This window comes from Convolutriloba macropyga, chromosome 2, assembly GCF_964194025.1.
Source record: "Convolutriloba macropyga chromosome 2, txConMacr16.3, whole genome shotgun sequence".
NCBI lineage: Eukaryota > Metazoa > Xenacoelomorpha > Acoela > Convolutidae > Convolutriloba > Convolutriloba macropyga.
In genome coordinates, this window is record NC_134469.1 from 76,507,262 (window position 1) to 76,533,923 (window position 26,662).

The 26,662-nt window shown below is 37.2% G+C and overlaps 3 protein-coding genes across 4 annotated transcripts in view; all 3 read right to left on the reverse strand.

Moving 5' to 3' along the window:
- LOC142334721 (peroxisomal biogenesis factor 3-like) overlaps positions 1-26,662 on the reverse strand; it is a 308,737-nt gene that overhangs the window by 54,250 nt on the left and 227,825 nt on the right. The window lies entirely within an intron of this gene.
- LOC142334718 (uncharacterized) overlaps positions 1-26,662 on the reverse strand; it is a 279,385-nt gene that overhangs the window by 24,892 nt on the left and 227,831 nt on the right. For both annotated transcript variants that reach the window (XM_075382969.1, XM_075382968.1), the window contains exons 2-3: positions 3,870-3,907; positions 3,604-3,710 (exon numbers count right to left, since the gene is read on the reverse strand). In XM_075382969.1, coding sequence (XP_075239084.1) covers positions 3,604-3,710; positions 3,870-3,901 — 139 coding nt within the window. In that variant the 5' untranslated portion in view covers positions 3,902-3,907. The remainder of the gene's footprint in view (positions 1-3,603; positions 3,711-3,869; positions 3,908-26,662) is intronic.
- On the reverse strand, positions 3,973-15,733 carry LOC142335472 (DNA-directed RNA polymerase III subunit RPC5-like). The gene is made up of 6 exons (XM_075383986.1): positions 15,378-15,733; positions 14,898-15,261; positions 14,272-14,686; positions 13,878-13,988; positions 8,526-8,766; positions 3,973-4,583 (listed from the first exon to the last, which is right to left on the reverse strand). The coding sequence occupies exons 1-6, from the start codon at positions 15,721-15,723 to the stop codon at positions 4,072-4,074; spliced, it is 1,989 nt and encodes a 662-aa protein (XP_075240101.1). The 5' UTR covers positions 15,724-15,733; the 3' UTR covers positions 3,973-4,071.

A 26,662-nucleotide genomic window follows, 5' to 3' on the forward strand; every position in this document is an offset into this window, starting at 1 on the left:
TAAAGAAACTTATTTCGTGCTGTTTTTGATGAAAAAGTCTGAATTTTGTGAAATTTTTAGCCGGAATTTGTGACCAAAAAAATTCAATGAAAATAGACGACAATGTATTTTGTCTTTAAACGTAAAATCAACAACAATTTCATGAAAAATTTTATTAAATTTTATCAAAATTGGCGAAATTTTAGTCAAAAATTCAGAAAAAAGGTGAATGAAATCAACGGAATTCACTCTATTTTCTCGAAAGTTTAAACCTCGATATCTCCCTGTCAAAAACGAAAATCAAAAAAATCTTTTTAAATCCATATTCTACGCTGGAGAAGCTTTCTAATGATACCAGTCTCAACGATGATTATATCGATCGGCCAAAATTGACTGAACAAAAAAAACCCAGTTGAGTATATAGTTCCTCCCCCCCCCCCCTCAAGAGGGGTCGGAACAAATATTTTTAGTATATAATTTTAGATCTAATCTGCTTCGCTCACTTTATAAAGTTTTTATGACCCCTACTTAAAAATCACAAGCTGTTATACATCACGTTAACATCTAGAAAACAGCAGGTTCGCCTGGGGCGCAAAACGTTACATGACCAGCAAGAGGGTGTTGGGCAGAACACATGAACACAGGATCAAAAATGTTTTTACAGCTACTGTTCTCGCTTTTTCAAACAAGTGACAGAAACCAGAAACGCACCCTGTGCTTCAATTTTGATCCAAAACAAGAAAATCATAGTTTTGCTACGTGCGACAATGACCAATTTTTTAAAATATAACACAACGACTAACGTCGGAAAATTTACTCTCGAATGACAGACAGGGCAATTTAATTTAGGGACCGTGGGCTAGATAAACTTTTTTATGGGTGCGAAAACATAGCCAAAGGTAGGGTTCGAACCCTGCCCACCTGAATCTGATTCCATCACCTCGACTGAGGTATTAACCACTCGGCAATCAGGGCCTTGTGATCGTCTCTCTAACAAGCAAACTTTATTTCGGAGTGAGAGCAATTGAAATCACTTAACATCAGGAAGTGCGTGAAAAAGTCACTTGAGAAGTCAAAGATCATTCTAGAAAAGCGCAAAAACGTTCAAGCAAAAAATCTGCATAAAAAAGACACATTTACGATGATTGCTTCATTCGAGAGCAATTAATAACCTACTTCCACCATGAGAAATGCTCTCAAATGACTGGCGAGCGGTTGGTTTCGGTAGTAGCCAGCTGGTGCTTGGTGATGGGTGCTAAGCGATTGGGTGATGGGGGTGGGTTGGTAGGGTTCTACGAGAGGGGGTTAAATTTGCCAGGTGAACCCCCTCTCTGCAATCGATTTTATCTTAGCAGTACGCTATACTTCGGAGTGAGAGCAATAGATATCACTCAAAAATGAAGAACAAAAACGTGAAAAAGAGTTGCTTGGTCACTTAATGCCCTGCGGGCTTTAACTGCTTATCCCGTTTTTAAGGACGAAAAAAGTTTAAAACGGTCAGACGAAAAATCGGTCAAGCAAAAAAAATTGAATTAAAAAGAGCGCAGGACTAATATAATTGCTACAAACTTCGTTTGAGTGCAATTAATCTCGAATTCATCTTCAAGTTTTGAAATAGAACAGAGTCTAAACAATAACCATTTAGAACAAAGTCTAAACAATAACCTAAGCAGGCAATTAAAATAGCCATTGGGCTATCAAAAAAGTAAGATATAGTTTTTGAATAGTCTTTACAACCTATGGCTTAACTCATTGATGAAACTCGATATACATGAAACCGTCCGTCAACTGCTTTAAATTTGGAACGAAATTTATCCAGATCACGCAAAACAGCTGAAAAGTAGCCAAAACCAAAAACATAGCTGGCAAATTGCCAGAAAATAGCCGCAATAGCTTCATAGATCTGTAGTCTCAAAAACGGTAAAAAAGACAGACCAAAAAAGAAACTTATTCTTTTCATTAAGCGCTGAGATGTTAAACTTTGATTAAAAATCTTTAAAATTTATTGCTGATTCTATTTGCTGCTCTTAAATAACCTTCGATTAGAGTGACAAGCACTCATTTGACCTTATCTCTTTGAATTAAAGCAAAAAAAGTCAATTTTAGAGTGAGGAAGTCATTTTTAAGAGTGAGGTAAGTCAAGTGTGACCAAAAATTTAATCACGCAATTGAACAAAAAAAAAACTCGCTCCACTAAGAGCGAAAAATGACGTCACGCATGCAAATCAGTTGAAATTGCATGAACGAATGAACAAAAAGCAGATTTGAAGTGGTTGTGACGTCATACGGTCGTAACAAAAATCATGACGACGAAATAAAACATACCCGGCAGATTGCCGGAAAATAGCCGCCGTTGATTCCAATAAGCATGATTGGGATTGAAATAACAGAAGATATTGAAAAAAAAAGATTTTTGTACAAAAACATTTTTCAAGTCCGATTTATTTTGATGGCATTTCGTAGTTGAACATAACGTACTTCTGTTTTTTAGAGAGAGGCTACAGGGGCTACTATCAATACCAATTAGCATTAGAGATGGTAACTAAGACTTATAGGAACAACGTTCAAATAGCGGGCATCTAAAATTGGGCTTTATGGGTTTATCCCGTTTCTACTTCTGACTTCAATTTTTTATACTGACTCTGTTCATTTTGAATTGCTTTGCTGAGCAACTGATGTTCAAAATCAGTTTTAGCAGAATGAGAGAAGAGAGAAAGTTGTCTAGAGAAGTCAAAAAGATATCACGCAAAATGTTGAAAAAGCGGCAAAATGAGGTAAAGCGAAACATTTTTTTATTCGACGAAGTAAAAAAACAGCAGGACACGTCCTGACGTACAATTCAAAGAATTTTCATTGACTAAACAGAAAAACTAGACCAAGAATGGACTATGAGTGAATTGAAAAAAAACATTTAAAAAAATCAGATCAAAAAATAAGAAAAAAAAACAGAATATCAATGTCAAAATGCCGCATGTGAACAAAAAAACCACTAGCGAGAAATGAAAATTCAATTCAAACAAAAAACTAGGCCTAGAATGAGCTGTGAATGGATTGGGAAAACCATTTAGAAAAAAACCCGATATAAAAAATGGAAAAAACAGTAAAAATCAGAGTGAAATTGCCGCATGTGAACAAAAAACCACTACCGAGAAACCGATTTTTTGTTCAAACACCGTTTTCTCACTCTACTTTAAATTTGGAGCGAAAAAATTTCACGCCGCAAAACCACTCGCTTTTTCGCTCCACTTCCTGTTTCGGCGTGACCAAAATCACTACTCCAATTTGACTTCAAAAATCATGAAAATGTGTGAACAGATCTTAAAAAAAAAAAAGACAGCGCCCCAATACAATTCAAATTCTTTGAATTGTAAAAAAAAATAGGAGCGCTATAATAGCCGGCTGAGAAGATGAGGGCGGCTATTAATAAAAAAACCAAGAGAAGGCCAATAATAGCCTCAGCTATCGCTTCGCGGCTATTAAACAATGTCTAATTAATGCGTTTTTTACTCCTGGCTTCTATAGACTATTAAGAGGTGGGACACGCAATTATATATGGCGGTTATACGGTTAGATTAGGAAACAGTAAACAGTTCCGAATAACCAATCAAACTAATAAACAATCACCTGATTTGTTCTCTGCAGGCAATTGTTTGTCATTTAGATCAGAAGAAATCGGGGTTGCATCTAGAGTGTTGACTTGAACTTCATCTTGTAAGTCTTCCTGTTTGCAGCTAAACAATTTAAGGCTTACAAACTCTGTGAGAGTCAAATTGGCCCATTTATTCCAAACAAAGACAGCGAAGCAGTCAATTGATTGTTTGTTTGCGCAACTTATCCATAGATTAGTTGTTCCAGTTGAAAGTATTGATGCAAAGATTTGAGTTACTTACAGATTTGAGTTGGCATCCATGCACAAAACCATCAAGATCTGAAAGACAACAGGAATGTGGAAACATTAACTTAATTCAATTACTCTTCTAAGAAAAAAAACTATTAAGGGAGAATAATTTAATTCGTAAACATACATTTTGCGAGTCAAAAAACAGCACCAATCAAAACAAAAAGTCAGAGTGGGCAATGTCGCCCCTATCGTCACACATCAGACATACTTGAACCTAGATCAACACCCAGGAACCTTGGCACCCATTTTTTGTCTTTCAGCCAGCACAGCTGCTTCAAAACTTTCTCAACCGTCGTTTTATCAACATTTATATTTTCAATCAACTTCGGCACAGATTGTTTAGTAATGAATCCTTTGGATGAAAACACCGCCGCACATCGAGCAAGAAAAAGTCGTTCATCGTCTGAGAACTCAACTGGTCGGACACAATAAGCCATTGTAACACTGCTTCTGGACAGTTCAGTTTTGATGGGAACTTCGAATAAGTCCATATCTCTAGCTGCTCTGCTGTAATCCGAAGGCAACAAACTTCGACCGGTTATATGAGCAACGACAGCTCGGAAGTCGGACACTTTGACGAGCAGAAAATTGGACATTCTATTTTGCAGAGCTTTCATTTCGTCTTCGGAGAGAAATTTCTCCCCAAGTGCAGAGGACTCACTGGGACTGGAGTGTGTTCGTCTATACGCGTCACCTCCACCCACTGAAATAACTGATAATTAGCTCAGGCTCAATAGTAACCTATTCTTTCTTCTAAAAAAAGCATGAATAAGTTTCCAAAACGATATTGAAGGAGAAACATGAATTTAAAAAAAGTATTTAAGATTCAGTGGACGTTAGTTACTATGGTACCATCGTAGATAGATAAAATTTATTAGAACTCATTTCCAAGTCCTTGATATTCAAATTAAGAAATAAAATGGACACTTTAGGGGCATATTTTCGTTTAACTCTAATTGTAGTTAGATGCCGCTAATTGGCGCGCATTTTAATTCAGCTCAAATTCTCAAAGAAATTAAATTAGAATACGCAAAATTTAAAAGTGAATGAAAAATCATTCAAAACATGACACATAATTGCTACAGGCGTCCTTTGAGATCGATTAAATCTAGTCCACTTGTCAAGGCTCAATATTAGACATTTGTTTGAAATTATCTAAGCTTCGATTTTGGTTGGTATAGTGCTTCCAATTTGATAAACCGCAGCTGGACTGGACGCCAATAATAAATTTAAGCCAAACATGGCAATAATAGGAATCAATTTAAATTTACTTAAAATACTATTTAGAATGATGGCCATGTCTCAGTACTCCGTCCGACTTGATCTGACTATCACAATCGAACATGGGATTATATAATCCCCTTAAGATGTTATAACATCCTTGTAATCGCGACTGCTTATTTATAATTGAATTATTGAACGAGAATATCAAAGTGCATTAGGTAAAATGGAATTGGGCAAAATGGCATAGGGTAAAATTGAATTGGGTAAAATGGAACTGGGCATAATGGCAAGGCGTAAAATGAAATTGGGTAAAATGAAATTGGGTAAAATGGCATTGGGTAAAATGGAATTGGGCAAAAGGTAATTGGATAAAAATGGTAAATTGTCATGTAAGCAATTACAAAATACTTTTCATACTTTTGCTTGTCAATTGCTTTGAGCTTTTTGTTGAAATTAGACAAGATTGTCTAAGTGCGCATTTGTTTAAACGAATCTTTCGTTGCAAAAAAACCTCAGTTTAAATACTGTACATACAAATTTCATACAAAACATACAAATTTCATACAAATTACAGATAAATGAGCACTGAACTGCATTCCTAAGGAATAAAACAAGGGTGTCCCTCGAAATGGAGTGGATGTTTGTGTCAATCTCCGGGTCGTTATAAATTAACTTTTTAATATCTCACCTTTTACACAATCGAACGAAACCACTAATAAACAAGCAGGCCCGCAAAACCGTAAGAAAATCATTTACACGAATAAGAGTTTTAAAAGAAGTTAAGGTTTCTGTTTCTCAGGACTCAAGCTCTAACTCATACCCCTCGCTTAACAGCCATAAGTCTCACCACTTACGCTAACTATGAGTATTGCACTTGTCCTTTGCTCTTTCTACATCAAATTTCTGGGCAATGGCGTTTGTGACTAGCTTGTTTTTGCTATACCGCATGCTTGATAAGCGCAAAAAATGTGCATAATAGGAGCTCAAATATGATGGCAAAGCGCGTCTCCAAACGCATTTTATGCGCTAGGTTGGATGATCAAGGACACCTAAAACATGTTACAAAAGGAGCAATGTTAACGATTGTGCTTAATTGCGACTGATGTTTAACATAATAAAGGAAGATTCGTTAGTATTGTTGCCCCTAAACAAATTTTAGAGCAATCATTTTTCAAACTTGTTCTTTCTTTCTCTCTCTGCCTTTGTTTCTTTCTCTCTCTCTCTCTCTCTCTCTCTCTCTCTCTCTGTTTCTCTCTCGCTCTGTGTTTCGTCCTCTCTTTTCTTTCCTCGGTTCCGTTTCTCTCTCTCCTTTTCTCTTGTTCTGTGTGTGTTTCGTCCTCTCTCTTCTCTTTCCTCCGTTCCGTTTCTCTCTCTCTCTAATACATATATAAATATCTCCGCTTTCCTTCTTTCCATTTTTCTCTTTCTCTCTCCCTTTGTTTACTTCTCTATTTCTATTCTCAAATGTAATGATCAAGAAAACGAGTTGAGCAAATAGTCACCCAAAGAAGCGGGAGGCCAAAACAAAATACACCAAGAGCTTCAAACAGACTGAATTGGAAAAACAAAACAGTTTTCTCTGTCCTCCATAGGATAACCACAGGTTGGCTTTATTTTATAGCTGTTGATTGCGGTTCTTTTACCAATATCCTTAAAATCGCTATGGAACTATGTTTTGAGCAGTTTTAGTCGTATTGTCTAAACTTAGTTTTATAGCGATTTTATTGATAATGGTGAAAGAACCGAAGTCAACAACTATAAAATAAAAGTCAACCTGTGGTTATCCTATGTAGGACAAACAAAACTGTTTTATTTTTCCGATTGTCTTTTTGAAGCTCTTGGTGTATTCTGTTTTCGCAAACCCGTTTCCTGGGGTGACTATTTGCACAACCGCTTTTCTTGATCATTAAAATTGAGAAGAGAAAAATAGAGAAGTAAACAAAGGGAGAGACAGAAAGAGAGAGAAACGGAAAGGAAAGAGGAGATAGAGAGAGAAACGGAACGGAGGAAAGAGAAAAAAGAAGACGAAACACAGAGCGAGAGAAAAAAACAGAGAGAGAGAGAGAGAGAGAGAAAGAAAGAAAGAGTAAAAAAGATTGCTCTAAAATTCGTTTAGGGGCAACAATGCTAACTGTAAAATCTCAGTGTTTTACGAAAACCATCGTTCAAAGATTTGAAAAACAAAAAACAAAGAAAAGACCAAGCCAATGGAAAGAAGGATTGCTACAAGAGAAAAGAATCGCCATTTTCATCCCCAAACACACACACACACACACACACACACGGGAACAAGAGCCAACTCGCGTCGCTTAGCTTCGTCGTAACTGCAACTGATTAAGTCTCTTGTCTCAGGTTTGGTTCTCATCCATCTACTTTGAACCGTTTAGGTAATTGAATTCTCGATATGTTCGCTTAACCATGCTGCCCAATGCGGCTCTTAAACACGCGCTTCGAGAGGCCCCTTAAGCTTGCAAAAATTTTGTTCCATTTCAAAGCTAACGCGTTTTATAAATAGCATCAGCATTTTCGTCCCCCAAACACACAGAGGAACATAAACCAACTCAGCGTCGCAAGAAGTGCTCTCGAACAACAGGCAGCATGGTGTTGATTAGAAATTTTCATGTTAACAAAATGGAGGGTACCGACACGGGTTCGAACCTTCGACCCTCAGAATAGCAGTCCTCCATCTAAACAACTGCGCTATAACGACTACATACCACCGTTTCTCACAATCGCTTTTATCGTAGAAAAAAATATTTCAGAATGAGAGCATTTGAGATCACACAAAAATCAAAAAGTAAAGCGTGAAAACCTTAATTGAGAGCTAAGAATACTCTAGAATAGCGAAGAATCTGTAAAGCTAAAACTTTGCAGAAAAACACGTTTACAATAACAATTTCAAACTTAATTCGTGAGCATTTAAAAAACATGTAGGACCCAGGACAGTAAATCCTCCCTCTGGACGAGCAGACTTTCAAGCCCTCTTAGCCTCGTGGTAACTAAACCTGACTAACAGTCTTTTGTCCGAGGTTCGGTTCTCACCCATCTACTTTGAGCCTCTTAGGCCATTGACCTCTCTAGATATGTTCGCTTAACCATGCTGCTCAATGCGGCTCTTAAACAAGCGCTTCGAGAGGCCCCTTAAACATGCAAAAAAATTTGCCCCACTTTAGACCTCACGCAATTAATATATAGGACAACTACCTTCAACCACGGTAATACATGTCATGCACCCCAATTCTTAGATTTAGGTCAATTGTTTTAAGTTTTCGTCTATTTTAAACGCGAGAATTAAGTTTAGTCAACTAGACATCTTCTGTTTCAACGAAATGGTTTCTTGTTGATGAACTTGTTGATTAACTATGAAGATAAAAGACATACAAACTCCAGTGTTAAAAAATATACCGGTTTCAGAACTAACATTTATTAAGCAAGGTATTTTCATCGCGTGCGCTTATTGAGTTGCGCGATGAGCTCCTACGCCTCCGTCGTTTCTCCGAGCCAGGAGAAGGAGATCCAGTGCCACTTGAGTCTGTAGATACATTTCTAGTCCGACCACCGTGTCTCCGAGGAGAATGGTCAGGTTTGAAGTTAAGTCCCAACTCAGCGCACAATGCTTTGCCAGTATCAAACCAGAAATTGTTGTACTCTTCTTTCAAGGCCTGAAGCATTCAAAAGCGTATGCTTTCGCATTTCTTCATTACTGCAACAAGGAGATTTTCATTGAGCGTTAGAGTTTTGGGTCAGTTTGTAGACTTTTTTTGGTTTCGTTATCTGTCCGTGCTTGTCCTTGTGCAATAACTTGTTTGTACGAGAACTAGCGAAATCAATTCTTTAGAGTTACGATGAGTTAAGCTGAATCTGACTTCTCTATTGGAAGAATTTTTCAAAAAAAAAGTAAAATTCATTGCATGCAATTTCACCCAAAATGTCAGTCATTTAACCCAATTATAAAAATTGATTTCACATTTGATATTTCCGTTCAAGAGTACCATTTCAAAATTGCAGTTGAAAACATAACCGCTTACCATCGGACAAATTGATGTGGCACGACAGGTGGATAGTTAGCTTAAGACAAACAGGCTAGACTCAGCGGGCAGCGGCAAAGCTAGAGGTGGGGGTACCAAATTTTGCAAAATTATTGCCCTTCACACCACTAATTTCAGCAGTTTCGCTGAACTGTGCTCTTTGTAAAGAACTTAAATATCTAAGCGCAGAGCTAATCAACTTATTGTCTTCATGCCGCAGTTTTTTCCGTTATTTTTGACAAAAAAATCAAATCACTTAAGCTAGCTAAGAAACATTCTAAAACAAAAAGGCCCAGCAAAAAATTTACACAAACAAAACAAACAATTAACGTCGGAATATTTGCTCGCGAACGACTAGTGCGAGCTCTTACCTATCGTTATTAGATGTTATTATATACCACTATTATGACTTCAGGTGAAAAGTCACACCAATTTCGGTGCATTTTTCAGTTGAATTTTAGCAGTAAACAGCAGCCAATTTAGTTCAGCTGGTTTTTTGAATGAGAAAATTGGATCAAGTAATACAATTTGCATAAAACACATAGCCCGTCGAATACCGGAAACGATTCGAACCTACGCTGCGGGATGGCTGTCGTGGGGTAGGTAGGGGTATAGATAGGTTTGGGCGACAAAAACACCAACAATTCTCAGCCTGATAATTCTCAGACAAAAATGATTTACTGATCGTCGGTTGATAAACTAATCAAAAAATATAGTGAGGGTTACAATTAAATTAGATCAAAAATAGCTACGTTTTCTATACCTCAAAACCCTGTCAACTCCCGGATATAAAATATCAATAAAAACACAAATGATTAGTGACAGTTCGCTGGTAGCCATAATTATTTAATATTATAAGACAAAAAATGCCAAAAATAGCTCCCATTATGTCAAAAAACACAAAAGAAGCCAAATGACCAGTAAAGAGAAATATGAGACTCATGAGACATTCGAGCATAAATCTGTCTGACATGGGAATATATCTGTCATGGGATCAAAACTTCTCCAAAAATTTCCTGACCTTGAATTTTTCGGGACTATACATTAGAAATTAAGCTAATTTGTTCAAAAGCATAAGTCAACGTCCTAAAACAAGTAAAAACTCGAAAATAAAAACTCAAAGTTCCAGTCATGAACAAACTTGCTTCAGCTAAAAAGAAAACTAGAATACCAATACTCATTTTGGAGTCGTAAAAAAGAGCAATTAAAAAGTTTTACCATACCTTATGCTTGATTGTGATAATTTCATATCACTTCATCAGGGCAGCTGACGCATGGCTGCAGCAACTTTATGGCCAGTTAAATCCCTGAGATTATAAACGCTTAGCTCATTCTCACTTAGTGTTCACAAAACAATAGGTATAGAAGTGTAGAGCATGATTAGCAACGCTCAAGTCACGTAACCAAGAAACTATAATCATATGAATCAAGATCATTTCACGATGTTTTTAGTTTAAGCTGCTGCTCTTAGTTTTTTCCCCTATAAATCAAAATACAGTGCGAAATAATTCATAGCTTTTGCAGTGGAAGACTGTCTTAACAAGATGTTTCTGGATGTTTTCTATGCTAAACTTAATTAAGCTCAAATTAAGCTCTGCATTTCAATAAAACATTAAAACCTCTCTGATATCGGTTGAAAATCAATTCAATTTAAATGATATCAGTTCTAATAATTGATAAATAATGTTTTCTTCTCAATTCTTCACTAATAAACTCTTTCCTGAAAAACACAAAATTTTGTATTATTGAAATAAACATAACCGACTAACGTCGGGCGAATTACTCTCAAATAACTGTCGTTCGGCTGTCCTAAGCTTAAGTGAGGGACATGGCGCGATAATGAGCCCGTGTGGGGGCAAGCATGCGGGGTTACAGGCAAAATGAGATAAAAGGTTTTATTGGGATGGGTTCAATTTCAAAGTACCGGCCTCCACATAATGAATTCGTTTCTATTAAATGGTCCCGCTAAATCATATTCTGAGAGACCAGTGAGTTGTAAGGCTCCAGAACTTATTGCCCTTGGGGCTTTACCTGTTTATCCCGATTTTGCACACAAGAATTCAAATGGCCAAAATGCAAGAAAAGATGACAAAACGTCGGAAGAATAAAAATAGCATTAAAGACCAGCAAGACTATAATTGCAGCAACTTTTTCAAGAGCAATTAATTACAAACTTATTTTGAGAGGAATTATTAAACCATTTTCGTAACATATACAGTAGCTAACAACCACCCATCTGCTTAATTTTTACAAGGAAAAATGCCTATTATAAGGAATAATATGCACTTCAGAAAGAGAGCTCTTCGCCATATCTGATTAAATGCAGAACGTTCTTAACTAAAGAAAAATTACGATTGCTTTCCGACAGAGTTTTCATAAGTGTCATTATGAAAAATCTAATCATTTTTTTCTTTGAAAAAAATGCCTTCTTAACCAGCTCAATTTGAATCTTGAAACAATCATTAAACCGTTAAACCGCAAAAAAAGAAAGATGTTTCAACTAGTAAAAAGAGCAAGTTTCAAAAAATGTTTTAAATTAATCACTTGTGAAAAAGTAGCCTCTCTTCCAACATAAAAAACATACGCTTGTCAAGAATTCCACAATTATCACCAAATAATTATTTACCCTGTCGCCTTGCGACAGGCTATATACTTTGCCACATACTTTGCCCTCCTGAAATATGTAATAAGAAAAGCCGGGCACTCTCCATCTAACTGCTCTTCATATAACTTTACATGGATAAATAATTGGAAAACTTTTACAGTCGGAGGCCATTTAAATTTAACCAAATAAATAAACTTAAAGTTGAAAAACAACGGAAAGACTCCGATAAGAAAAAAATTAAATCAGAGCAAATCTTTCAAACCCTTTAAGGTACGCTGATGATGAATTAAAAAAACATAGCCGGAAGAAGTCCGGAAGCGACTCGAAGCGTCAGAACTTCACAAACAAAACCATAAATGCAGCGGAAGCCATTACCATTGGTATTAAACCATTAATTCATTACCTCCCCAGGTCTGATCTAAAATTTGGTGACTTAAACCACTGTCACCAAGAAAAACAAAACGCAGCAAACTTTTATATTATTGAAAACGTTTGGTCACGTTAAAAAAGTCCGAAATAATTAGCATGGTCAAAATACTGATAGGCTGAAAAAGCTGATAGGGCTATCAATTGACCTCAAATAATTAATTCATGATTCTAATCTCAAAGATAGCGAAAGCAAACGGCAGATAATAATCTTAGAAACTAAGTTAAATCTTTTCAAAAAAAGAATGCTCAAAGTTAAGAATCAGAAAACCACTACAATTACACTTCTAATAACTGCAATTAAGAAAAAAAGAGCATAAACTTCTTCCTTGTACATACGCTAGACAAAATGATTTCGTACTAATTCAAAATTTTAATTGGTCATAGAAAAGACAAGCAGCAGAGGAATATTCAAAGGCAAATAATCGTTTAAATTAAAACCAAGGCCGGAAGAAAGTTGCAGTAATCATTAATAAGTGGATGTTTTTGAAAAATCTTGCTAGCAGACTCTCAGTACTGCCTTATGTTGAATTAAACCAATTGCAAACCAGAGAAATGACGAAAATCTAAGAAAAAGCTGAAATCATTCAATTTTTTAACAACTGACAAAATCCATATACCGAAAATAAATGTAGGTGCCAGCCCAAAGCTAAAATGATACTAACTAGAATGTGAAGAATATGGACACAATGCAAGGAACACCGTAACAAAATGACATTCTTGTTTTTTGTAAAGAGTTAAAAATCAAATAAAAATCAAAAACTGGGCCACTTAGACGAAAAAACGGCTAAAAACGGTTATCTATATGTGCCATTCAGTCAAAAACTACTTTTCAAAGTCAAAAAGTCATTCACTAAACGCGGCGCATGATCAAATAACTTCTCTCGCTCAGAAAAAATTAGATCACACGGCAATTTCAGTCACTTTCACTTTTAGGTCAAAACAGCGTCTGAACGAATAGTACTTCCGGTAAAAAAAACCTTAAGAAAACCAATACTCCTCTTCGAGTCGTAAACTCTGCAAGCAATTGAATCTATTCAACAAACAAATGAAAGAGCTACGAAAGTACCAACAATTCTCACCCTGATAATTCTCAGACAAAAATGATTTACTGATAGTTGGTTCCATAATTAACTTACCATGAAATATAGTGAGGGTTACAACAAAATTACGTCAAAAATAGCTACGTTTTCTATAGCTCAAAACCCGGTCAACTCTTGAATATAAACTATCAATGAAACACAAATGGTTAATGACAGTTCGCTAAAAGCCATTACTATTATAATCTCACACAAAAAAGAAGCCAAATGTCCAGTAAAGAGAAAGATGAGATTCATGCGACAATCGAGCATAAATCTACCTGACATAAACATGAATAACACCGATACCTCGCTAAAAAAAATTAAATTCCTAAAATGAATTCATCCTCCCATTAAAAATTATACGCTGACCGGATGTTCTAATGATACTTTCTTCCTCGTCAAACAAATCTGTGGGCTAGACTTGACGGAACAAAAACCTCCAACAGTAAATTTTATATTATAGTCTTGTTACACACCAAACCGTTAAAAACTTGACGTTCTCAGAGTCTGCTCTCGCTATGCTCTATGACCATATGGTTCTTCCTGAAGCAACAAGCACACTTCTGCTATTCGACAAAATTCTCGAGAAAATAACTTTAAATACTGCAAATAAATGATGAAATATATTTTACCCTGTTGGACTCAAGGAAATAGGTGTCCACTGGATACAAGAACTCCCATCCGGTATCGGAGTTTAGTTGACTGATGGCTTCAAGTATCCCTCGAACTTCTTCACCAGGAAGCTGAAAAAAGGCAATTTTTCGCATTGAGAGAATCAACTATAATCAAATCCTAAAATTTTACTAATAATAACTAATAATTTAACAATAATTTCCAACATTTCAAAAAAATGATGCATTCTCAAATGAAACTGAGCATAAGTATCTATAACAGTTTGACCAGGGTAGATCCAAATACGCATATAGAGAGCAACTTTGCCTTATTCTACTTTGAAATATTGTGACGACGGTTACACAACTTCTGTGTTAAAATGTAATTATAAGAGGAAATAGAGATATTAGTTACCTTTGTATGGGAGCACATTTCTTTCCTCATAACGTAGCCAATTTTGTTCATTCTCCATAAAATATAATTACGTCCTCTCTGCATCAACTCCGCACTGATGCCACAAGCTGAGCTAACTGACTTCTCTGGATAAAGCGTCTCGCTATTTATTACCCAGCACCCACGCACAAGGACAGCAGCCTTTTTAAGGCACCCAATGACATTATCTTTCTCAGCTTTGTTTCCGAGGAGTGTAATTAGCTGCGAATACTTGACTACGTACGCATTCTTTAGTATGGCAATGATCTTGTTTAAAATAGACATATGCTTCAAATTTTCAACTTTCAAAACCGATGACGGCGCGTAAGGTTCTGCACAGTTCTTTTCGCTAGACTTCACTTCAGGTGGAAGCAAAATATTGAGGTACTCTTTCCGACTGAAACCAAAAATGTACCAAATTCAAAAAGAGCAAAGGTTCCAAATATACATTTGTGGATACAAAATGTAATTTTATAACAATCTGTTAGTTTAGGAAAATGATAACTTACTACGGCATACAATATTTTAAAATTGAATCAATTTGCCTCGTTTATATTGAATATTTGTGGATTATATTTCGAAAAATCTGACAACTATGTGCAACTTACCCGCATTTGATCAATTCTTTGCCACTGCTTGTGGTTTCCGGAGGTTTGAATAGTTTTGACACAACGTCAGAACCAGAGGAAAAATTTAGAAATGTTAGATTGGACCATGGCTCCTCCTCCCACATTTCCTTCAAGTAGGGATATGTCTGTTTCCGTTTGGCTTTCGATTCTTCTGATTCATTTTTACCAAATTTTACTGTAATGGCTTGAGCTTTGCGTGCAGATGTTTTATCAGTTGATTCGTCTTGAGATGAAGACTCGTCCAACTTCTGACCAGCGGCTGCTTCTTTCTCTTTGCGCCGTCTTGCTTTGTCAATATAATCAATGTGATCGTAACTTGGAACAAGCTGTACTACACTTGTAACTAAAACAGCGCACTTCAATATATTTATTGTACTGCTCGAGGTTTAATTTCTATAGTTTCATGACTTTCTCATGTAATTTATATCAGGGTGCTTAGGAAAAACACTTATCACTTACCAGGTGTCAGAAATAGTTTCCCGTTTCTAAATACCCCAACACAGAATTGATTCTTATCATCAATTTTTTTGGAAACATAACGGGTGCGCTTCATTGACTTCTCAACTTGCTGGTCACTCAGTGCATGCGTAAAACTTGAAGCACGACTTTTGGAATAATTGGGATTGTCAGTTTCGAGATTTATGTCAAATTCATATCTATTAAGCTTCTGTTTGTTTCGTATCGCTACTTGTCCTCTTTCCAGGCCATTAGCAGCAGTAAAAGGGAATTGGAAGAGTTGAAGAGCGGAAGATTCGCCATTCTTTGTAAATACAATATCAATTTTAGTACGAACAGCTGTACCCATGCCGCCAAAACAAACTGAAAATGACACGAACACGAACAACATGAAAATCTTTGACATTCATATATATTCATAAAAATTCATATAGACAAAAACAAAAACTTAGAAATACTATAATTCTTGAACAATGAGAAGTTCAAAAAGTCTGCATAGATTTTACAATCAATTGGGACTTAAAAATGTGGATTAGTAGTAGTAGTAGTAGTAGTAGTAGTAGTAGTAGTAGTAGTAGTAGTAGTAGTAGTAGTAGTAGTAGTAGTAGTAGTAGTAGTAGTAGTAGTAGTAGTAAAGGCTTTAGGATTTAAACATAAATAAATCCAAGGGTTTGTTAGACCCACATGAGTTCAGTCCAAAGGTAGTTTTAGTTTAGTCTAGTTTTTTCCAGTTATGGCAGTGGTCACATTTGCAAACAATTCGCCAAGTGCATTTGTCCCTCTTGTCATATTTTCTCAGAAAGTAGTCCCAGTAGATTTTGGAGATGGTGTCTTTATTGAGATATTTTCCGTAGCTGGTGTACACTCTGATAATAATATTGTATAATAATTTTGTACGATGGAAGAAGTTTTCATCGGTTTTGTAGAGTCGATTCGTTCCGATCGTCAGTTCTCCTCTTGTATGCTGTCGAGTTTTATCTTCGGTGACTCTAGGTAGATCAACAACAACGTCGTATTCGTTTCTATCCAATGATATCAGAAGCAGGAGATTGTGCATTTCGACATAAGCTGAGAGGCAGCAGCTTTAGCTGTAGAAGTCGATCTTTGTATTCAAAACTTGCATTCAGTATCCACTTGGTAGCAATTTCCTGCACCCTTTCAAACTTCGCAAGATTCGACTTGTTCGGCTGCCATGCTTGAGAGCAGTAGGTCAGGACTGGCACAACGTAACCAACGTAAGAATTTAGCTTACTGTTTCGCGTGCTGTTTGTAGACAGGTTTCGTTTCAGTTGGAACAGTGCACTTAATCCCTTCTTCGTTCTCGTGGTACAGTTATCGTTCCACGTGAGATTTGAGGTGATCCATAGTCCTAGGTCGCGCTGAAGATTCGTCGGTTCAATTTCAAGGTTGTCTATTGCTGCTGTCAAAGTGCCTTTTATGTTGAGGAGCTTGCATTTAGAGGTGTTCAGTTGCATTTTGTTTTCGGAGCACCAATTCTGTATAGTCATGGCACCAATCGTGAGTTGGCTCTGAGTCAGTGCAATTATCTTGAAATCATCGGCATATCCAAAACTTTCACAATTTGACACTGAAGCTGGTAGATCATTTATGAACAGCAGAAAGAGCAGTGGTCCGAGAATGGAGCCTTGTGGAACTCCACTGCTGACACTTACTGGAGTGGATGTTTCCGCATTTATTTTAACATATTGCTCCCTGTCGCTCAAGTAGGAGCTTATGAGTTGCAACAACTTTCCGCCAATGTCAAAGGACTGGAGTTTCAGTATAAGCAAGTCATGCGGTACTTTATCGAAGGCCTTAGCAAAGTCGAGATACAGAATTGTCAGGTTGTCTACTGTGGGGTCATCGTACTTTTGGTAAATTGAATCAAGGTAGACCAACAATTGTACCACTGCTGACCTATTTTTTCGGAATCCATATTGGTTTTCGTGTAGGCGGTGTTGGCAAAACTTGTATAGTGTGTTGAAGATGAGACGCTCAAGGACTTTTGACACACAGCAGAGTAAACTAATCGGTCGATAACAAGTAGTGTCTGATTTGTTTCCCCCTTTGAACACTGGCGTAACTTGACTGATTTTCCAGTATCTGGGGAAGATTCCTTTATTCGAGATTGTTTGGAATAGGAGGAGGAGTGACTTGGTGAGTGAGAAGGCGCACTTTTTTAAAACAATGTTTCCGATGTTGTCAGGTCCCGTAGACTTGTTCAGAGTTAAGTGTTCCAATATGTGCTGGATTTCTGTTTCGGAGAAAAGGAGACTATTGAGGCCTCTGTTCTCAAAAGTTATGCAGTGATGTTGCTTCTGGTTGAAAACACTTTGGAAAAACTGATTGAATAATTTGGCCTTTTCTTGGTCAGTTTCGGCTTTTTGAGTGGACAGAGTGACGACAGGAGGAACGTTTGGTGACTTGCGAACACAACGTAGGTACTTCTGGATGTTGCTGAACTGTCGACTTTGAAAGATTTCGGTTTCAAACATTTTCAAATCTTCATTTGTGGCTTCTTTTATTTGACGCTCCATTTTCTTCAACTTCAGGAGTTTTGACAAGACCGGAGAGACCCATTGCTTCTTTTTTGTAGCTAACTTCTTCATCAGGTGTGAGGTACGGCTGGATACCCAAGGTGGAAGCGTTGACCTGTGTCTTGTAACTTTCGGAATGAAATGATCGATGAGGCTGAAGATCCATTCGTACCATTTTTTGACAAGGAAATCGAGATTACTGAAACAGTAAGGGTTGAAAGGACTGTCTACTATAGCCTTATTCAATTCGTCCCAATCCGCTTTCTTAAAGGCATATTTGACTTGATGAGGAATGTATAGTTCGCTATGGAATGCGTTTACTGTAACACTGACCGGTAGATGATCAGCACATGGCTTGCCGTTTAGTGCGTAACAGTTGTAAAGATCGGTGTCAAGATCAGTTTTGACAATCTGGTCAGGGTTGTTGGCCAGAATGGCGTCTAACTGAAGATTTGAGTAGTTCAGGAAATTGTATTCCGAAAGAGCATCCAGAACAGCGTTTTCACACTCTGAATTGGAGCTCATGTTGTTCCAGTCTGTTTTGGAGAAGTTGATGTCTCCACAAATGAACACGCCTTGGTAGCCTATTCTTTTAGCATGATTTGATATTTTGGAGAGCAGAATTTCTAACTGTTGCGGCGACCAGGTGTAGTCGCTGTCTGATGGGGGGCTGTACAAACAGCATATGAGAGTCGGCTGTGGTTTTGTTTGTACACTAATCACCACAAAATCCTCAAGATGTAGGTCAATCAAAATTTGTTCGTGCATAATAGTCGATCTGATTGCTATAAGTACGCCACCGTGTTTCGTTTCGTGTTCGCATGGTATTCTGTCATTTCGGTAGATCGTGTATGCAGGTAGGAAGAGCGAATAGTTTTGAACATCAGGAGTCAGCCATGTTTCAGTGAGGCATAAAATGTCATAGCTTCGCGTTGACAAGCAGTCTGAGAACTTCAGGCGACGCTCAAATTTCATCAGACTCCTTACATTGAACGAAAGCATTTCGAGTGTGTATAGTCACCAGTTGATACCAGTATTCTCTTTTTGTGCGTTTTCAAAGACAACCCAGTTGTCTCCAACTTTATGCTCCACCTTGAGATTTCTAATACGAACTTGCCTGCTATTGTAATTATGATTGTCAATGAGATCACGTCGAATGCGCAGACATTCAGTAAGGTTCAGTTGAATGGGCGGTCGCGCTGTAATAATTTTGCTAGCATTCGCCTAGAATAACTGACACCTTTACAAAAACCAAAGGTTCAACTCAATGCCAAACCACAAATTATGACAAGTATGACTGACCACACAAATCACTGACCACAAGTATGACATAAAAACATCAGACTACATATCACGTAATACCAACGAACGAACCAGACAAGGCTCCAACTCCAGCTTCAACATTCCCAAAACCAGACTCAAAAGGACCGACGATAACTTCTGGACACGAAACGGAACACTGCACAACATTCTGAGTAAACATATCGACTTAACAACGAAAGAAAACAGAAAAGCACGAATAACACAGCAATTTTGGAAATTCTTCGAAAAGTTCAACGAAGCCAATCTATGTACCTGGAGGATACTCTGCCAATGCACGAACTGTAACCAACATTCCAAACTTACTCACTAATGACATAAAGGGTGAAAACCCATGGTATATCCCTTAAGACTTAGCTACTACTACTACTACTACTACTACTACAAGAAAATCAGCGCAGTGGGAGGTCCAAACTGCAAAGAAATTGCCCTTCAAGACATGAATTAATATCTCCTGGGTAATATATTTACCAGATAACCGGTAGGTTTCTATATGTAGTTAGTCTTCTTTCACAGCACAACGTCAACAATTTTGTTCTTTATATCACTCATTGGACATGCAGCACTGTTCTGTCATCCCAGTCAAAACGAAGTCTTATAGCTTTCAGATATCAACCTGATCTTGACATATAATATCCTAATAGTGATCCTGATCCTATAGTATCCGTATAGTGATCCTGATCTTGACCTATATTATTTTTTTTACTACTAGTCTATCAGCCTGTACGTCGTCGCAGGGAAGTCTATCCTCTCACTTACAATTTGAGAAAACATAAATTCCTGAAAATCTGATAAAAATTTTTGTAGTTTCTGAATCGGGCACTGTGTGAATCTGTAGTCAATTCTCCACGGAAATCGGTGGTTCCATATTGAGTTGTCATGGCCAGATCTTTTCTTCTCTTTCGCCCCCCCCCCCCTCCCAGCTTAGTGAGCACAAACTTGTTATGACCCCCAGGCGCACGTGCTATTTTCATAAATAGTAGCGTGCTATATAACAACATATAATTTGTAACTGGGGGACATAAAATTACGGGGGAGGGGGGCGAAACAGAATAGACCCAAATTCTCTAGCATATCGGTCCTAACATTCCACTAACTACAAATATTTTTCTCCACTGGAAGTTTTTCAATCATCAATATAGACTTGCGCGTGTGTAGGCACCAAACCGCCATTGAATTCTGGGAGGTCTGAAACAGATTTGAAAAAAAAATTCCCATCATCTTTGCATCCATATCGACAAAGGATCTGATCATCCCGAATTTTGTCTTTGCAAATTTCACTCGATATATATCTAAGCTCCTCGACCACTGGTACAAGGTCTGTTTTCAAACTTAATTTAGAGATGAAGGAAGCAGCCATATTGCGAATCTAGTTTATGAACACAATTTGCTTAGAATAGCAGCAAGCCTAGTTTCCTGATTTACGGTGATACAATCATCTCATCTGAAGAGGGGACGCAGCAGGGGGATCCTGAAGCCCCTCCCCTTTTTGCAGAGACAATTCAAGTACTTGTGAATGAAATGCAGTCAAAAATTCATGAATGGTACTTAGATGATGGAAATTTAGCCAACGATTACAAAATTCTGTTGAAAGATCTTTCGCGGGTTATGAGCTCTGGAAAAGATCTTGATAAGAGTCTAAATGTTGCAAAATAAAAGGTCTGTTTTGGTAAATTCTACTGTAACGCAGCAAAACACATTTCTGCAACAATTTCAAAAAGTCTGTTATTGTATAAAAGTGACGGCTAATAACCAGCTGGTTATTTTAGGTGTCCCGCTTGGAGATGCAGATAAGCGCGACCTTTTGTCTACTAAAATCGAAGACCTTGTTAGAGTATCAAACACTTTAACGCATATTATAGTTTTATCTTCTGCAAAACTGTTTAGCAAGCCCAAATTGTTGTATTTTTTGAGAACAAATACATCCTTTGCTGAAAAAGACCTTCGTAAACAGTACAATTATATTTTGAAAAAAGCTCCAAGCAAAGCAACAAATGTGTGTTTCACGGATACTCTGTTCACTCAGTCAGTTCTTCCTTCCTCACAGAGTGTTTAAGGTGTTTCCGCGGAACTATTTGCTCTTCCTGCTTTTTTAGTTGCAGCAGTAGATCCCCGTGAAGCACTGGAGTAGCACTTAGAAGAGACGTTCGAAGACGGAGAGTGCAAACGTGGCCTGGAAGAGTGTTATGCAGCAACAAGAACCCTTGAAGCACCAGACAACGAACATCAGAAGAATTGGTTTTAGGTTATGTATCAAAAGTTTCTTACCAATTTGTTGCTTAAGATAGCTGAGGACGGATTGAAACGGTTAAACACCTATCAAGATAAATTTGCGTCAGAGTGGCTAAATAAAATACATTGCAAAAACGTTAATATTAAGTTGTCAATTCAACAGTTGAGAATTTTTGGTTAGAAAAATTTGCGGGACTCACTCATGTGTTTGTGGTAAAAAAAGTGGAAGCTTTGGGTTTGCATGGCTTTCCTGTGTAAAGTCTGCAGGGAGATTCTCACGTTAGGCTTACTTGAACCACCTGTTTAAACCAATTCCAGCCTCTGTCCGTGTTCCCTATGTCTTATAACCAGCTCATCTCTACAGAACCGACAACAAAAGACCTGATAGTTTGACTGTTGTACCATGGAAACACGGCAAACAACATTTGTGGGATGTAACTTGTGTGAATTCTTTGTGTGCTGGATTGGTTGGTAACCCGGAAATTGATGCAGCTGAATCCGAGGAGAAATAGAGTGACAAATATAAAGGTCTTATTGTAAAATTTTTTTATTTCAGTCTTCAGCGTTCGAAGTTCAAGGGTCAGCGGGACCGTCTACAGAGGAACTATTGAAAGATCTATGTAAATCTCTTTTTTTTTATGAATAATGATTATTGAGCTGGCGGTTTTTTGAAGAAACAGATAATCTCCCTTGCAATCCAAATAGCTAATTTTGCTTGTGTTTTTTGTACTGTTAACGACAAAACCACACTTGACGAGATTTTAAAAATGCAATGTTTTTCTGAAAATGTTTTTTCAGCTGATGTCCGTAGCGCAGCTTTTTTTGGTTTTTCTCCTGTCACTCAACCTGTCGTTGTTATCGTTGCGTTCCTTTTCTCTTGTTGAATTCTTCTTTTTGAATCGTTGAGCATACCCGGGTATTTATGATGACAGGTCCTTTTGACTGACTGGAGTGCCTGGCGCTCCTAATGATACTCTCTAGACAGTCTCATTTTTTAATTTCGAATAACTAGCAATAAGCTACTATCTGCCACTATTAAATAGTGAGTTTAAGATAAACTGAATTCGAGGGTAGCCATGGGGATCCAACCATTTATCACTGATCATCATTTACTACTGATTTAACATTAGGTATTGAAGGAGTTATTGAGATTCCACACCCTGTAGAAAGCGGAAAACAGGTTTTTTTTCTCAAATTATGACAAGAAAGTCAGCTCAGTGGGAGGTCCAAACTGCAAAGAAATTGCTTTTCAAGACAAGAATGAATATCTCCTGGGATTTGCCAGATAACCGGTAGGTTTCTATATGTAGTTAGTCTTCTTTCACAGCTCCACAACGTCAACAATTCTGTTCCTTATATCACTCATTGGACATGCAGCACTGTTCTGTCATTCCAGTCAAAACGAAGTCTTATAGCTTTCAGATATCAGACTGATCTTGACATATAGTATCCTTATAGTGATCCTGATCCTATAATATCCGTATAGTGATCCTGATCTTGACCTATATTATTTTTTCTAGAGAACTTAGAGACTCAGCGAATCATTGATTTTCTTGGAGAAAATGAAAACACAGTTTCAAATATCAGACGATTAGGTAAATTTACCAAATCAAGTTCTAAACGAAGATCGCTGTTAGTGAGTTTGAACAATTCCTGGACGGTAAGAAAATTGATTGCAAACGCTCTTAAAATTAAGTACTTTAATCAAGACAATGGAACAAAGATCCTTGTTAGCAAGTCTCTGACCAAGGACGAGCAACTCAAAGAGAAGGAATGTCTGATCAAACGGTATAAACTGATTAACGAAGAATGATACCTGCGCAACAAAATTCGAATCTTCAATCAGAAACTCTTCTACGATGGGACTGAAATTGAGGTTTGTCAATGGTGACTAAATGTTAAACAGGAGTCCGAGGAATATCTCGAGTCGTTTGTACTAAACAGACGTAGTATAATCAATCAAGATAAAAGCATTAAATTTGCTAACTACGTGATTTCGAGAAGTGTAGACTTCTTCATGCTTACAGAGACTTGGATTCATTGCTCATTTCACGATAACAAAATCTTTCTTCCCAATTATGCAATATTTTGATCAGAAAGGAAAACTGATAATAACGCATCGAAACACGGAGGTGTTTTGTTTGCTATCAAGAATATTTTTGTCTCCAGACAAATTCCCCTTTATACAAGCGTTGATGGAGGCGTCCTAGAATGTTCTCTCAGTTTTAATTCTCGGGATATTTTACTTGTATGTTTTTATGCCCCACCGAACTCGTTTTACAGCTTTCAGCAAATCATTGATTTCCCGACTGCAGTATCAGGTATCCTTGATCTCGTCTAAGTAAACCCAAAAACAGAAGTTATATCCTGCAAGAAAGTTTTTTGGGACATTAGTTGGATATGGAATCATGATGCAGTTACAATTAAAGTTAGAGTCAGAAACCTAAGCTTCTCATATCTAAGGGAAACAAAATCAAAGATAGTTTGCAGCTTCTGTAAGGCTAGATTTGATGAAATGAATAAATAGATAACTGAATTACCTTTTCATGGATTTTGTTGGAGTAATATTAATGTTCTGCTTGAACAGTTGTACGATTGGATTAGACCCATAATATTTGAAAATGTTCCCAAAAGGACAATGCATTGATCTCAATTATCACCGTGGATTAAACCGCCCTTGAAACAGCTAGAAGGAACAATGCAAACAAAATAAAGAAAATAGCAATGCTAGAGGGCATTGCTGAAACGATGATTGAAGAAGATAAAGCAGATTTTGAATCAAATTTAGCAGCATCCCGATCCTTTGAGAAACTTTTCAAATACTACAGAAACTTCATGTCGACCGCAATACCAAGCTCTGTCTCCTTTAAGAACGAAATAGCCAATGATCTTGTTCGTCAATGCTCTCTTTTCTCAGAATATTTTGCTTGAATTTTCAAATTTTCTTCCAGCTTCGTGCCAAACAATTCGCCTCCGTTGCTACTTTTATTTACAGATTTTGACATTTCCCAACAAACGATTGAAAAGATATGCAAAAATTTAGGTGTTCACAAAGCAAAAGGTCCAAAATTCTTGCAATTGTATACAAAAGATTTTCGAGGGCAGTCAGTAAATCCCTAAACCAAGTTTTCTACAAAATAAAACAAAATAGTGTTTTTCCAGGTAGCTGCTCTTGCGTCGTTCAACTCTTAGTTTACCTAGAATCTATCTATAAATCGATTGATTCAAAAGAAAATATTGACATAATTTATACTGACTATGAGAAGGCGTCTGATAATGTCGATCACGGTATTCTCCAAACAAAACTATTCAATCTTGGTGTCTGCGGGAAAATTATCAAATTATTGCAATCTTATTTAATCGGAAGGACGCAAAGAGTTAGAATCAACAGTCATTTTTCTGAAAGTGTTAATGTTACAAGTGGAGTTCCGCAAGGATCTCTTCTGGCATCTCTCTTCTTTGTAATCTACGTCAACGATTTAACAGAAACTTGCAGAGCTGTTGATCCTCTCCTCTGTGCCGACGACGCTAAATTCATGTCAGTTAACAAGTCCAGTCTTTTCTGTCAAATGGATCTTACTAGAGTGATGAAATGGAGTGAACAACACAAACTTCCCTTAAACGTTGAAAAATGCTCTCATATCTGAATGTCTAGTTCCATGCATCACTTCAGTTTCTCCGGAACCTTGATAGAAAAAGTACACATACAGAAGGATTTAGGAGTTTATGTAACAGAGGATCTCAAGTGGGACATCCAAATAAAAAAGTCCGGGAGCAAAGCGCTCGGAGTTCTGTTCATGTTAAAAAGAAGCTCACCACGCCTAACTCCGTCAGTTAAATTAAACTTGTACAAATCTATGTTATTGCCCGTTCTGTCATACGGAATTGTTTGTTGGTTTGCTAATGTAACAAACACAAAAGTACTCGAAAGTGTTAAGAAAAAGAGTTTGAAATGGATCAACAACACGAGCAATAACAATTATAAAGAACTCTTTTATTTTAGTCGTATCTTACCACTTACTTTATATCTATAATTACAGGATTTACTTTTTCTTTCAAAATCTATTACGGGTCATTTCAACTTTAACATTGACCAATTTGTCTGCATGAGGAACACCACACGCTCGTTACGTAGTGACAACGATCTGAAATTCGACCTTTCTAAACCACGTCTTGAAATTTGCCAGCAAAGCTTCTTCTATAGAACTTAAGCTCTTGTGAATAGAATTCCACAGAGTTTACAAATTGGAAATGCAGCGGGTTTGAAAAGTCGACTACTCAATTTTCTGTGGCATTATTTTGAAACGAGTTGCAATGAACTAGTCAACGATACGTGGAAAATTTAACAGAAACCATGGACAAAGAAAAGGGACACGGTCCTCCCGCCCGACGACATCGAAGGGCCAAATCCCTACTACTACTACTACTACTACTACTACTACTACTACTACTACTACTACTACTACTACTACTACTACTACTACTACTACTACTACTACTACTACTACTACTACTACTACTACTACTACTACTACTACTACTACTACTACTACTACTACTACTACTACTACTACTACTACTACTACTACTACTACTACTACTACTACTACTACTACTACTACTACTACTACTACTACTACTACTACTACTACTACTACTACTACTACTACTACTACTACTACTACTACTACTACTACTACTACTACTTCAACTACTACTACTACTACTTCTACTACTACTACTACTACTACTACTACTACTACTACTACTACTACTACTACTACTACTACTACTACTACTACTACTACTACTACTACTACTACTACTACTACTACTACTACTACTACTACTACTACTACTACTACTACTACTACTACTACTACTACTACTACTACTACTACTACTACTACTACTACTACTACTACTACTACTACTACTACTACTACTACTACTACTACTACTACTACTACTACTACTACCACTACTACTACTACTACTACTACTACTACATAAAAACAAGGGGGAGGGGGCGAAACAGAATAGACCCAAATTCTCTAGCATATCGGTCCTTACATTCCACTAACTACAAACATTTCTCTCCACTGGAAGTTTTTCAATCATCTATATAGACTTGCGCGTGTGTAGGCACCAAACCGGGCACCAAACCGCCATTGAATTCTGGGAGGTCTGAAACAGATT

Coding starts and splice junctions, on each gene's coding strand:
- LOC142335472 (XM_075383986.1), bottom strand. CDS start 15,723: ATGGGTACAGCTGTTCGTACTAAAATTGATATTGTATTTACAAAGAAT. Junction 14,687..14,897: donor AAAGAATTGATCAAATGCGG/GTAAGTTGCACA, acceptor TTTTGGTTTCAG/TCGGAAAGAGTACCTCAATA. Junction 13,989..14,271: donor AAATGTGCTCCCATACAAAG/GTAACTAATATC, acceptor GCCTTTTTTCAG/CTTCCTGGTGAAGAAGTTCG.